Source organism: Hemiscyllium ocellatum, chromosome 2 (genome assembly GCF_020745735.1).
Source record: "Hemiscyllium ocellatum isolate sHemOce1 chromosome 2, sHemOce1.pat.X.cur, whole genome shotgun sequence".
NCBI classification, from domain to species: domain Eukaryota; kingdom Metazoa; phylum Chordata; class Chondrichthyes; order Orectolobiformes; family Hemiscylliidae; genus Hemiscyllium; species Hemiscyllium ocellatum.
In genome coordinates, this window is record NC_083402.1 from 26,886,882 (window position 1) to 26,902,090 (window position 15,209).

General features: G+C 44.5%; 1 protein-coding gene across 6 annotated transcripts in view; it reads left to right on the plus strand.

Annotated features, from left to right (window-relative positions):
* The window catches only part of LOC132822044 (teneurin-3), an 822,914-nt gene that overhangs the window by 309,178 nt on the left and 498,527 nt on the right, over positions 1-15,209 (plus strand). For all 6 annotated transcript variants that reach the window (XM_060835055.1, XM_060835070.1, XM_060835085.1 and 3 more), the window contains one exon: positions 9,261-9,542. In XM_060835055.1, coding sequence (XP_060691038.1) covers positions 9,261-9,542 — 282 coding nt within the window. The remainder of the gene's footprint in view (positions 1-9,260; positions 9,543-15,209) is intronic.

The following is a 15,209-nucleotide window of genomic DNA, read 5'->3' on the forward strand; positions in this document are numbered from 1 at the left end:
ACATTCCTATTTCTGTTTTTATTTCTGTATTTGTTAGCCCAGATTGTGATGGCCAGTAGGACAGCTCAGAAAAGCCTGATCTGGTCCTTATCCAGTAGTTGACACTTTGGAAACAAATTTATTTTTATCTGGTGTTTTTAATCGTCCCAGGACATAACAAAACACTTCCCAACCAATGAAGTGCAGAATCATAGAATCTCTACAGTGTGGAAACAGGCCATTCAGCCCATCAAGTCTACACCACCACCCCCACCCAGATCCACTCCATCCACGTAACTCCTCATTTACCATAGCTACACGTCTCCAGACACTGGGGCAATTTAGCACAGCCAATCCACTAATCAGCACATCTTTGGACTGTGGGTGGAAACCCGTGCAGACACGGGGAGAATATGCAAACCCCGTACAGTCACCTGAGGCTGGAATTGAACTTGAGTCCCTGGAGTTGTGAGGTAACAGTGCTAACTACTGACTATGCAGTCACTGTTGCCACATAGGAAATGAGCCAGCCAGTTTGTAGGCATGAAAGAATTGCAGAAACAGCATTGCTGAGAATGAGTTGATAATCTGCTCAGTGATTGTTGATGATGAATCCTCACCACTGCTCATCCTATCATATGAGCGATCAGTGATCGATTGGCTTTCCTGGTGTAGATCTACAGGACATACTCAGTTTGGTATAGTAGAGGAAAACCACTTTGATAGTTTAATGAGAAAACATTCATGTCTTAAATAAGGTGTAGTTGTTGCTAAATAGCAGCACATTACATCAATATGATGGACCTTGTTACTGAGACAATGAGGGAGATCCTGATGGTAGGTCTTACTCCTTTGAGTTTCTCAGCTGTTTTCCCACAAAGCCCATTTGAAATCATTGTAGTAGGTGCCATCATAGTAAGACACTGTTCTGCACTCACCTTTTCAGATTCCTACATCCTTATACAACAACAATGTTGAGTTAGAGAGAGCTATTAACCAGGTCACTCAGGACCACTCATGGAGCATGCTAATAAACTAGTGCATTTGACATCAAGAAAGAAGTGGAGTTGGATCTCTTGAAGAAGATTAAGGTGGATAAGTCCCCAGTGCCCGATGGTATCTATGTCAGGTTATTGGGAGAGGCAAGGGAGGAGATTGCTGGGGCCTTGACCAAGACTTTTGCTCATCACTGGAGAGGTCCTGGAGGACGAGCAAATAGCTAATGTTGTTCCTTTGTTCAAGAAGGTAAATAGTGGTAATCCGAGAAACTGTCGACTGGTGAGTGTCACATTGGTAGTCGGTAAGCTATTGGAGAGAATTCTTAGGGATAGGATTTTCGGGCATTTGGAAAACTCTGGCCTAATTAGGGACAGTCAGCATGGCTTTGTGTGGGGCAGGTCATGTCTTACTGACTTGACTGAATTTTTCGAGAAGGTGACAAAGGCGATCAATGAGGCTAGAGCAATGGATGTTACATGGATTTTAGTAAGGCTTTCGACAAGGTCCCTCATAATAAGCTCATCCAGAAGATTAAGATGCATGGGATCCATGGTGACAAGGTCTCGTGGATTCAGATATGGTTTGCCCACAGAAGGCAGTGGTATTTCTGGCTGGAGGTCTGTGACTAGTGATGTTCCGCACGGACCTCTGTTGTTTGTGATATACATAGATGACTTGGTGAAAACATAGATGGGTAGGTTACTAAGTTCGTAGACAATACAAAGATCAGTGGAGTTGTAGATAGTGTCGAAGGTTGTCAAAGCAAACAGCAAGACACTGATTAGTTGCAGATATGGGCAGAGAAATGGTAGATAGAGTTTAATCTGAGTAAGCGAGAGGTGGTGCACTTTGGGAGATCAACTTGTTAAGGAAAAGTATATAGTTAATGACAGGACACTGAATAACATTGATGTACAGAGGGATCTTGGGGTTCATTTTCGTAGCTCCCTGAAAGTGGCCACGCAAGTAGATAGGGTGCTAAGGAAGACGTATCACGTGCTTGCCTTTATTGCTCAGGGAATTGAGTATAAGAGTCAGGATGAAAAACAGAAATTGCTCGAAAAACTCAGCAGGTCTGACAGCATCTGTGGAGAGAAATCAGAGTTAAGGTTTCAGGTCCGGTGACTTTTCCTCAGGCCTGCAGCTTTATAACACTTTGAGTAGGCCACACTTGGAGTATTGTGTTTAGTTCTGGTCAGCACATTACCGAAAGGATGTGGAGCCTTTGGATGCAGAAGAGGTGCACCAGGATGCTGCCTGGATTGGAGGGCATGAGAGGCTAGAAAAACTTGGGTTGTTTTCTCTAAAGTGAAGAATGCTGAGGGGAAACTTGATAGAAGTCTATAAAATTATGAGATTCATAGCTAGGATTGACAGTCAGAACCTTCTTCCCAGAGTTGAAAAGTTGAAATGTCTAATACGAGGGAGCGTGCATTTAAGGTGAGTGGTGAACATTCAAAAGAGATGTGAGGGGCAAGTGTTTTACACAGAGAGTGGTAGGAGTGTGGAATGTTCTTCCAGGTGTGGTGGTAGAGGCAGATACAATAGGGGTGTTTCAGGGACTTTTAGATAAGCACATGAATGTGCAAAGAATGGAGTGATATGGACCAAGGTTAGGGAGAAGGGCTTAGTTTAATTTGGCTTCATGTTCGGCACAACATCATGGGCTGTACAGTTCTGTTCTATGACAGAGCAGCACTCTCTCAGTACTACACTGGATTGTGAGCTAGATTCTACCTTCAGAATGAGTGAACAACAGCTAACAGTCGCTGTTCATACTTCAGCAAGGGGACAGTGAAATAGTGATCAAGAGATTGTCCTCTGTACAGCTCGCAGTCATTAACTCTAATTGTGCAATGCTGGTAGCTGACCTGGGTTAGACTCCCGCAGAGTAGCAAGATCTTTGTGCGAATCTTCCTTTTAATAGTTTTAAGAAAATTGATTTCTACTGCCCTGACAGTATGACAATATCAAAACTTAAGAAAATGTTTCAGATAGCTTCAGTTGCCATGAAACACTGACTTTGCAGATCTCAGTTGAAACTACAGATGTGCAGTGAGTCAAGTTAAAGTTACCATCATCCCAGAGGACCACACTCTCATTACAGAGAGAAGACTGGTCATGGTTTAACTCAGGCAAGGTGAGAGGTCAAGGAAGTGGGACCTTCATGGTGGGACAGGAACTGAATATGCGATTATTATTGCTCACAATAAACCAACTATCCAGTCAACTGAGCTGACCGACCACAGGTCTGCCACCAACCTTGGGGCATCTAAAACTGCCAACAAAAGGAAGAGCTTACAGATATAAAAACCTTTTGCCTCACAGCACCAGTACCCGAGTTCGATTCTAGCCTCAGTGGATAGAGCTTGTAAGAAGGCCTATGGTCTATTAACGTTCATTAGCAGAGGGATTGAATTCAAGAGTCGTGAGGTGATGTTGCAGCTGTATAGGACCTTGGTAAGGCCGCATTTGGAGTACTGTGTGCAGTTCTGGTTGCCTCATTTTTGGAAAGATGTGGAAGCTTTGGAGAGGGTGCAGAGGAGATTTACCAGGATGTTGCCTGAAATGGGGAATAGGTCATACGAGGATAGGTTGAGAGTGCTAGGTCGTTTCTCATTGGAACGGCAAAAGATGAGGGGTGACTTGATAAGAGGTTTATAAGGTGACCAGGGGAATAGATAGAGTCGACAGTCAGAGACTTTTCCCCTGTGTACAACAGAGTGTTAAAAGGGGACATAAATTTAAGGTGAAAGGTGGAAGGCATAGGGGGCATATCAGGGGTAGGTTCTTTACCCAGAGAGTGGTGGGGAATGGAATGCGCTGCCTGTGGGATGGCAGAGTCAGAATCATTGGTGACCTTTAAGCGGCAATTGGATAGGTACATGGATAGGTGCTTAAGCTCGGACAAATGTTTGGCACAACATCGTGGGCCGAAGGGCCTGTTCTGTGCTGTATTGTTCTATGTTCTAAGATCCCACAAACATCAAAGCAAGAGGAACACAGCCAGAGGCCCTGCTTTTGCTCACTGCTGAGCGAGCTGTGCTATAAGTTACTGTTTTAAGTTGACGGAACGTGACAGGGCCTTTGTTTGTCACGTGTGTATGTGGTGAAATTAACTAGCTCATTTCAGACATTTGCATTTGAATAGCAGCCACGTGTGCACGGCCACTAATTGGAGAAATTTACTCAAGTCAGCATTAGATGGATTTTTGAGTTAAGAGAGTTAAAAGCAATAGAGCTGCAGAGAGCAGAAAGGAAAGTGGAGTTCAGACCACAGCCAGTGGCTCGCACTGCTGCCTCACAGCACCAGTACCCAAGTTCGATTCTAACCTCAGATGACTGTCTGTGTGAAGTTTGCACATGCTCCCCATGCATGGGTGGATTTCCTCTGGGTGCTCCGGTTTCTTCCCACAATCCAAAGATGTGCAAGTTAGGGGAATTGGCCAGGCTAAATTGCCCATAGTGTTCAGGGATGTGTAGGCTAGCTGCATTAATTAGGGGTAAATATAGGGATAATAGGGTAGGGGAATGGGTCTGGGTGGGTTGCTGTTTGGAGGGTCGGTGTGAATTTGTTGGCCCAAAGGGCCTGTTTCCACACTGTCAGAATTCTAATTCAAAGTTGTAGTTCTGGTGACAAAATCTTAAGTGACAATGACTTTGAGAAGTGGACATGCTGAATTGCCCGTAGTATTCAGGGTTGTGTAGGGTGGGTGTAGTAGTCAGGGGTAAATATAGGGTAGGGGAATGCATCTGGGTGGGTTACTCTTCACAGAGTCGGTATCGACTTGTTGGGTCAAAGGGCCTGTTTTCACACTGTAGGGATTCCATGTTCATGAATAATGCAGCAATTGTGAAGGGTTGAATGGTCTAATCTTGTTCCAACATCCAAATGCCGCAAAACATAAAATGACAATCTAACAGTTGTATTTCTGATAGCATTGTTGATGTTGTAAACCAAGGCATTTTTACGGAAATGTTATGAGACAGAATTGGACAGGGAGTTGCCTAAAGTATGTTAGCACAAGGGAACAAAAGGTATGGAGCATCATAATGGGAAGGGAGGAGCAAGGCTGCGAAGCTTAGGAGAGAAATTTGGAGTTCAGGTCCCAGTCAGTTGAAGGCACAGTTCTAAAGAGTGAGGCAATGCAAATCATAGCATCCCCAGTTCAGGACACAAGAGAAGGCAGAAAATTAGAATGAACTTTATTTTCCAATCATATAATATTTCGGCTCCCAAGGGGTTAGCAAAATAAACCATACATACCGCAATTTACTGTAACAACTGTTGCAGAACTGCAACAAATCCCAGGGATAAACAGAATTCAAGTTAAAAGTCTCCTCTGAGCTGGCCAATGTCATTGTTCGAAAGCGCGACATTGCACTGGAGACTGATATTTGGCTGTTTTGCTATTTGTTTCGCTTCATTAGGTCTCCGAAGCAATCAGTTAAGGTATTCCTGCATTGCAAATCCATGACAGCTGACGTTTGATTTGCAGTTAATTATAGCAGTTGATTTTCATAATTTATGAGTCTCACTGTCAAACCCCATTTAGCATTCCAGCTCTTGATAATGCTGAGTGGTGTAGGGTGATATGACCGGGACAATGAGCCAATTAACAGGCAGAGTTAACGTTAAGTCAGCCAAGATTCTGCCGAAGTGATGTTCAATTGAGAATTGTTTCAGGAAGAGAACCTGGACTCGATTATAGCTGTTTACAGCATCCTCAACCAGTTCCTTCTCCAATCCCCCTATCCACACAATGCTGATTTTCACACAGTGTCACTAAAATCACCAGTTACTTCTTTCCAGGAATGACAAACATGTAATTAAACGATCAATTCAGGAGATTTAGAATTGGAATTCTCTCTCAATCTTCTTTCCAATGTTGTTGTACTGAGGGCCCACACATTAGGCAGCACAGCCTTTTGTAGTTTGCAATGCAGCCAGGGATCGGGTACATATGCCAAGGAGTCAGGCACCTGTCATCAGAGAACTAGGCTCAGAATGCTGGTAAAAACATGGTCAGACTCTATAAGGGATTCGAAAGATGTGTCCTGTCAAGAGAGTTGGCACACGGACTTCGTAAATTATTGCCAGGAACAGTCTCTGGATATGTGATCACAGGCTCAGAAATGCCCATAGCCTTTTTTGCCTGAGCATCACAACTATATTTAAGTACTTCTTGGGAGCAAAATATTGCAGATGCTTGAATCTGTACTGAAAAAAACAACAATGCTAGTGGGACAGGCAACATCCATGGAGAGAAACAGAGCAAACTTATGTTTCAAGTCTAGATGACATTTCATCAGCGGTGAAGAGTCATCGCGACTCAAAATGTTAGCTTGTCCTAAATAGTTCTTAAATCTTGGGAGTGGTTCTGCTTCAACCACTCTTACCGTTCCACATTCCCACCACTCTCGGGGTGAAAATGTTTCTCCACACATCTCCAGCCCCTTAGCTTAAATCTCTGTCCCCCTGGTCATTGATCTTTTCACCAAAGGGAGAAGTTCCTTCCTGTTACCTTGTGTCTGCCTCTTATAAGTTTATACATCTCAATCATGGGCTCCCTCAGCCTCTCTGCTCCAAGAAAAAAACACCTGATTCTATCCAAACTCTTTTCATCAAGAAAATCCTCCAGCCCAGGCAACATCCTGGTAAATCCCCCCCCTGCATCTTCCCCAGTGCCATCACATCATTTCTATATTCTCGATGCGAACTACCCAATGTTTTGTCCAGTTCTAGCATAACCTCCCTTCTCTTCGGGCAGGTGCCCAACGGCTTGGTCAGACAGACAGATTTCAAGAAGCATCTTAAATAAAGGAAGAGGTGGAAATGTTTAAGGAGGGAATCTCTGAACTTAGGGCTTACACATCAGAAGGTACAGTCACCAGTGGTGGAGTGTGGGACGTCTCGATTGGCAGAGGAAACTATCTCAGAGGCTTGCATGATGAGATTAGAAAGCTAGAACGAGACAAGGCCATGGAGAGATTCAAAAACAAATAACAACTCTAAAATCAAAGTGTTGCTAAACTGGGAGCCAGTGTTGATCAGCGGACAGAGGAGTCATGACTGAACCATACGTGGTGCGAGATTGAAATCAGGCAACAGAGTTAGGATGTCTCTAATTTAAAAAAGGTTGAAAGTCGAAGGGTAGCCAGGGGTGGGTGAGAAGCTGACTAAAGTTACTGATTTTACACTGTCAGGTAGAATAACGATTTGGATTAGCATTCAGGAAGCATAATTAGTGGATTTATGGATGGCAGCAAAACTGGGGGTGTAGTAGACAGAAAGGAAGGTTATTGAAGATTACAAAGGAATCTTGATCAATTGAGCCAATTGGCTGCAGAGTATCAAATGGAGTTTAGATTAGATCCCCTCCAGTATGGAAACAGGCCCTTGGGCCCAACCAGTCCACACCAACCCTCTGAAGAGTAACCCACTCAGACCCACTCCCCCACCCTACATTTACCCCTGACTAATGCACCTAACACTATGGGCAATTTAGCATGGCCAGTTCAGCTGACCTGCACATCTTTGGATTGTGGGAGGAAACTGGAGCATCCGGAGGAAACCCACGCAGACACTGGGAGAACTTGCAAACTCCACAGAGACAGTCACCCGAGGTTGGAATCGAACGTGGGTCCCTGGCTCTGTGAGGCAGCAGCGCTATCCACTGAGCCACTGTGCCATCCCAAATTTAGATAAATTTAATTTAGATAAATGTGAGGTATTGCGTTTTGGAAAAACAAACAAGGGCAGAACTTACCCAGTTAATGGTGGTGTCCTGGGGAGAGTTGTAGAACAGAGAGATTAGTAGTTCAGGTGCATTGTTCCTTGAAAGTGGTGTCACAGGTAGACAGGTTCGTAAAAAAGGCATTTGGCATAAGTGCCTTCATTGGTTCGGCCATTGAGTATGGGAGTTGGGATGTCATGTTGCGCTTTTATAGGAGACTACTTTTGGAGTACTGTGTACAGTTTTGGTCACACCGATATAAGAAGGCTATTATTAAATTTGAGGGGGTGCAGAAAAGATTTACTAGGACGTTACCAGGACTGGAGAGTTTCAGTTAAAAGGAGAGGTTGAATCAGCTGGGACTTTCTTCAATGGAGCATAGGAGGTTGAGGGGCGACCTAATCGAGGTTGATAAAACCATAAGGAGTATAGATAAGGTAAATATCAAAGGTCTTTTCCCTGGGATTAGGAAGTTCAATAAGGGCATAATTTTAAGGTGAGAGTAGAAAGATTTAAAAGGGGCCTGAGGGCGACTTTATCACACAGAAGGTGGTTTGTATGTGGAATAATTGCCAAAGGAAGTGGTAGTTGCAGGTACAGTTACAACATTTAAAAATCATTTGGACAAGTACATGAACAGAAAAAGGTTTGGAGGGATATGGGCTAAACACAGGCAAAACGGGACTAATTTAGTTTGGGAAACCTGGTCAGATTGGACGAGTTGGACTCAAGGGTCTGTTTCGGTGCCGTATGACTCTTCAGATCTTGAGTTCTGTCTGTGAATAGCTACAAAAGCTGGCCCAGTGCATGAGGCATTCGGACACAAAGTGATTCTGACTTGAGTCTGGATGTAAGCTGCTCGTTGTGTGGGAAGGAACCAGAAGGGGGGACGCTTTTTTCCCGAGGAGGTAAGGTATTCTGAAAGCAGAATCAAGGGGAGTCTCTGACAAGCTGTTTCAGGTGGTTCTGTCATCACTCTAATGGTCTGTAACACTAAGAGGACAGCACATTCTTTTAATGACTCCGAGAGGAATCTCAGCCTTCAAACCTACTCTTTTGTGACGATTGTCATCACTAACGTAGTTGAGTGAAGGCCCCGAAGCATTGTCTCAGTAAGCTTGGAGGATTGGAGACAAAGAGCTGACTATCATTTTTCACACCTTGTGTGCCCATCCCAGTCCCCCCTCTATTGTCCACAAAGCTGTTTGCAAAGTGTTCTCCCATCCCCCAATGTCTCCTATAGCTGCCAGTTTGTTTTTGTTTGTTTGGCACCTGAATGAAGGTGACAGGGAAGGGTTGGAGATGATAAAGCAGGGATAAGCTGCTGCTATGTCTGTGAATGCTGTGGAATGCAACAGACAAAAGAACGGCTCTTGATCACCCAACACCAAAAAGTTAAGAACTCACCTCTCTGCGAAATCTGAAACCTCTCTGGGTGCATGTGCTTTTGTGTTTATTTGCTTTTAGCTTTGTTATTCCACGTTTTAAACGGAGGAGAGAAGGGGAGAAAGCAAAGCTCACTGCCTCTATTATTCCCACAACTAGGGGCAAATTTCTCCCTGAGGGAGCTGGGAATCTGTGAGCCTGCCACTCGCCGGGGCCTGGCGTTCTGTTCGGAGATGGGGCTCCCCCACCGAGGATACTCCGTCAATGCAGGCTCCGACGCTGAGACGGAAAATGAAGGCGTGATGTCCCCAGAGCATGCCATGAGGCTGTGGGGCAGGGGGGTCAAATCCGGACGCAGCTCCTGCCTATCCAGTCGTTCCAATTCAGCCCTCACACTAACCGACACGGAGCACGAGAACAACAAGTCAGACAGTGAGAACGGTGAGTCCCAAAGATTCTTTAAAATTCCAAGTATACTTGCTGGCCATTTCTGTCTGTCTGTCTCTCCCTCTCTCTCATTTTTCTCAATTCTCCTAGGAACAAGTCCCCATAGATGTCAGGTCCCTTGGGTATTGCCGTTGCCCCAGATCAATCAGGGCACGGGGCGAGCTGAGTTATGCTGGGCACCTCCAACACTATTTCAGAGACATTGTTGAGGTGCAGCATTGCCGAAATCATGATTAATTTGTCTTGCAAATTCTCTGGTAGCATTGATCTCAGCCTGGGCTCAGGGACCAGGAACTCTTGTGAGATTAATGAGGATTTGATGGGTTTGGTTTTCAAAGCAGGGAGAGCAGAGGGTGAGAGGAGCAGATAACCAAGATTTATATCTATTGTGTCTCCTGGATAATCTCAGTGGAGGTGCAAATGCAGCTCATGGAGATAAAATGATCCCGGGAGCCCAGCCTCAAATCGAAGGTGTCTTTGTACATTCCTCGTCAAGAAAACTCGGCAGAGATGTATAGATTCTTGTGGATGGATGAGTAACGACGGAGGGCACTTTATTAATGATGCTGGCAGGGAGAGGATGGGGGTGATTGGAGGTTGGAGCACAAATTCATCATCTTTAAAAAGCAACGATAATGCGAGCAGTTGAAATAGTGTTCCATTAGGAGCTGAAAGCACTTTAAAAAGTGTGTCCTGGGAACCGTGTGGTGCAGATGCTAGAACAGCTTCTCGAGGTCAGTGAACTTGACAGCTCGCTTTGATTCAAAGCTCAAAACGTCTTCCCCTCTGCAGGTGCTTGAATATGAGAGTAGTGCTGCTAACTCCTGGTGTCAATGACGTGCACAATTGGCAACAGCATCCAACTGAACAGGCCTCTGGTCTGACAACACGAGGCTAGTGCTGAGTCGTGTTTGCCATGGGGAGTTAAAGTTCCCCTCAGCAGCCTAGTCCAGCCACTGAGCCAGTTCGCTGGGGTCAGTGTGTTTCTGAGCCGAAACTGGTAAACAGGACTCCGCTCAGCTTTCAGCATTGACCTCAGTGTCAACTGGGGGGAGCTCACACACGTGCAGTGGAGACAAGAGAGATAAGGGGGTTAATATTGGGCACTGGTGGAGACCAGGACCAAGTTTACAACCCGTAAGTGAGAGATATATAAGGATCCATACCCTACTCGAAGTCCAAATCTACATCACCGGCAGAAGGATGGAGCGGTTGCTTTGTGGTAAAAGGATATTCGGTACCATCAGAAAATGGTGACACATGTTGATTGATTGTTAACTGAGATGACACTGTAGTGTAGATGTACATCATATTTGCAGAATGTTCACTGAGCCCACTCTGATTTCCTGGAGATTATATTAACGGACTTGCTGAAGTGTCACAGCTCCATGCAGTGTTACAAAACCAAAATCAGTTTCCCAGAGCCAAACATACCGAAGGCATTGAAACACTCAAGACACTGCATTCAGTTCAATGATAAATTGTTTGACTCGGTCACGTTAGGCACCCAGATACAGATTTGTTCATTGATGCGGTATTTACTCGGAAATTTAGGCACAGCTTGCTCCTTGTCTTGTAGCAGTACCCAGTAGATGTCTGTCATCTTACTCCAAGGATGCCTTGTGAATATTCTATATCTTCAAAGTGCAGCAACAGGTACAGAGCCAATGTGAGTAACTGTAGTGGATTTGGGAAGCTCAGCTCCACAATTACTGTCCCAATATATAACCTCTGCTTTTAACCTGAGGAGTAAGAGAGCAACATTGGCTCAGTGGATTGACTCACTGCGCACACGCTAACTTCACAGTGTTCACGCTGGCTGGTGAGTGTAGGGCCACAACCAATGCAACTGATCCCATCCATCAGTGTTGGGTGGGGAGTTACGGAGCTCTGATAGCAAGTCTGACTGGGGAGAATACTCTGGACAGGAATTTCCAGGTGGTTCCTGGAAGAGCATGTTCATTTCTCCATATTCATGGGGAAACCTAAAAACACAAACAGCAACTTGCCTGAGAAGTTACCTGCATGGTCTTCTCATGTCGGATGCCAGCCCTCCCTGACAATACCCACACTGATCAGTTGACACTGAGAGTGCAGTACCAAACCAGAGTGAAGGATGGTGTACTTCAAATATCCAATCTTGCAACATACAGGAGGGATTGTGAAGTCGTGGGATGGTTGTGCAGGTTCAAAATTGCCTTGCACGAATGCCAATTCTGTTCGATCGAAGGTGGTGCTTTAAGCAAGTGAAGGATGGTCAGCTTGGCGGCAGCTATGGCTTTGGGGCTTTGTAATTGCTACCACTGCAGGTTCGAGCCATGAAAAAAATGATCACAGTGTTTCCTGGGAATATATCTTAAAAGATCATTCAGCAGACATGGACATCGTTGGCAGAGCTGATATTTAGCGCCCATCCCTAGTCACTCCTGAGGAAAATGGTACTCAGCAACCTTCTTGAATTAATGCAAGTTTCGACTGTGGGGTTTGCTGAGCTACTTTATTGTGCACATTTGGACTTGGAGTGACAGTCCAGGTAAAGACAATAGGTTTCCTTCCTTGAAGGGCATGTGTGAAGCAGAAGTGTGTTTCACCACTGTCCAGTAGTTTCATGGTGATCCTTATTGAGACTAGCTTTTTATTCCAGATTTATTTAACAAACAGAATTCAAGGTCCTCACCTACCGTGGTGAGATTTGAATTTATGTCTCAAAAATTTCAAGTCCAGGCCAGTACAATAGCAGTCAAATAATATAATCGTCAGGACACCTTGCAGTACAATGGAAAAATAGTTTATATCAATAGAACAGAGAAGTTTGAAGATTACAGCGCTATAACGACCCTCGATGTTGCACGACCTGTGAAACCAATCTGAAGCCCATCTAACCTACACTATTCCATTATCATCTATGTTTATCCAATGACCATTTAATTGCCCTTAAAGTTGGCGAGTCTACTACTTTTGCAGGCAGGCCATTCCATGCCTTTACCACTCTCTGAGTAAAGTACCTACCTCTGACATCTATCCTCTACCTATCACCCCTCAATTTAAAGCTGGGTCCCTTCGAGCTAGCCATCACCATCCGAGGAAAAAGGCTCTCACAGTCAACCCTATCTAATCCTCTGATTATCTTATATGTCTCTGTTAAGTCACTGTTCAACCTTCTTCTTACTAAAGAAAAAAACCTCAAGTCCCTGAGTCTTTCCTCATAAGACATTCTCTCCATATCAGGTAACATCCTGCTAAATCTTTTCTGCACCCTTTCCAAAGGTTCCACATCATTCCTGTAATGCGGTGACCAGAACTGTACACAATACTTCAAGTGCAGTGTACCAGAGTTTTATACAGCTGCAACATGACCTCGTGGCTCTGAAGCTCAATTCTCTCTACCAATAAAACCTAATACACCATGCACCTCCTTAACAACCCTATCAACCTGGGTAGCAACTTTCAGGAATCTATGTACATGGACACCGAGATCTCTCTGTTCATCTACACTACCAATAATCTTACTATTAGCTTAGTACTCTGTATTCCTGTTACTCCTTCCAAAGTGAATCATCTCACAATTTTCCGCATTAAACTCCATTTGCCACCTCTCTGCCCAGCTCTGTGACTTGTCTATGTCTCTCTGTAACCTGCAACATCCTTCAGCACTGTCCACAACTCTGCCTACCTTAGTGTCGTCTGCAAATTTACTAACCCATCCTTTTACACTATCATCCAGGTCATTTATAAAAATGACAAACAGAAGTGGTCCCAAAAACAGATCCTTGTGGTACACCACTAGTAACTGAACTCCAGGATGAATATTTCCCACCAACCACTACCCTCTGTCTTCTTTCAGCTAACCAATTTCTGATCCAAACCACTAAATCACCCTCAATCACACACCTCCGTATTTTCTGCAATAGATTATCATGAGGAACCTTATCAAACACTTTACTGAAATCCATATACACTCATTCACCTGTTTGGTCACTTTGTCAAAGAACTCAATAAGTTTGTGAGGCACGACCTATCCTTCACAAAACCATGTTGACTATCCGTAATCAACTTGTTCTCAAGGTGTTTATAAATCCTATCTCATAACCTTTTCCAACACTTTACCCACAACTAAAATAAGGCTCACTGGTCTGTAATTACCAGGGTTGTCTCTACTCACCTTCTTGAATAAGGAGACAACATTTGCTATCCCCCAATCTTCTGGCACTATTCCTGTCGACAAAGATGATATAAAGATCAAAGCCATAGTTTCTGCAATCTCCTCCCTGGCGCCCCAGAGAATCCGAGGATAAATCCCATCCAGCCCCAGGGTCTTATCTATTTTCATACTTTCCAGAATTGCTGGCAGCTCCTCCTTATGAACCTCAATCCTGTCTCGTCTAATAGCCTGTACCTCGGTATTCCCCTCGACAACATTGTCTTTTTCCACTGCGAATACTGGCAAAAAATATTCATTTAGTGCCTCTCCTATCTCGTCAGACTTCACTCACAGTTTCCCACTACTGTCCTTGACTGGTCCTAATCTTATTCTAGTCATTCTTTTATTCCTGACAAACCTGCAGAAAGCTTTAGGGTTCTCCTTGCTCCTACCTGCCAAAGACTTGTCATTTTCTCTCCTGGTTCTTCTTAGCACTCTCTTCAGCTCCTTCCTGGCTAACATGTAATTCTCAAGCACCATAACTGAACCTTCATGTCTCATCCTCATATAAGCCTCCTTCTTTCTCTTGACAAGAGATTCAACTTCTTTAGTAAATCACGATTCCCTCTCTCGACCACTTCCTCCCTGCCTGACAGATACATACTTACCAAGGACACACAGTAGCTGTTCCTTAACCAAGCTCCACATTTCAATTGTGCCCATTCCCTGCAGTTTCCTTCTCTGTCCTATGTATCCTAAATCTTGCCTAATCGCATCATAATTGCCTTTCCCCCAGCTATAACTCTTGCCCTGCATTATATACCTGGGAGGCAACACACCAAGTCTCTCTCGTTTGCACAGAATCTCCTATCTGTCCCCCTAACTATGGAGTCCCCAATGACTAATGTTCTCCTGTTTACTCCCCTTCCCTTCTGAGCAACAGGGACAGACTCTGTGCCAGAGACCTGTGTCCTATTGCTTACCCCTGGCAAGTCATCTCCCCCACCAGTGTCCAAAATGGATACTTGTTATTGAAGGGAACGGCTACAGTGGATTCCAGCAGTGGCTGCCAGTTCACTTTCCGTCCCCTGACTGTAACCCATCTGCCTTTTTCCTGCACCTGAGGTGTGACTACCTCCCTGTAACTCCTCTCAATTGCCCCCTTACCCTCCCAAATAATCCATATTTCATCCAGCTCCAGCTCTAGTTCCCTAACGTGGTTTCTGAGGAGCTGGGGTTGGGTGCACTTCCCGCAGATGAAGTCAGTGGGGCCACTAGTGGTGACTGTCACCTGCCACATTCTACAGAAGGAACATTCAACTACCCTAACTTCCATTATCACTGTTCTAATTCCCAAAGAGACTATTAGAGAAAAAAAATTAGCCTGATCACCTCATTTAAAGTCGGTTTAATAAGTTCTCTGCCTAAATTAAGACCAAAAATCTAATCAAATCAGGCATCCAGTAAATTCTAAATTGTATTTGGTCCACTTTTGTATTGGTTTTGCCCCATCTATATTC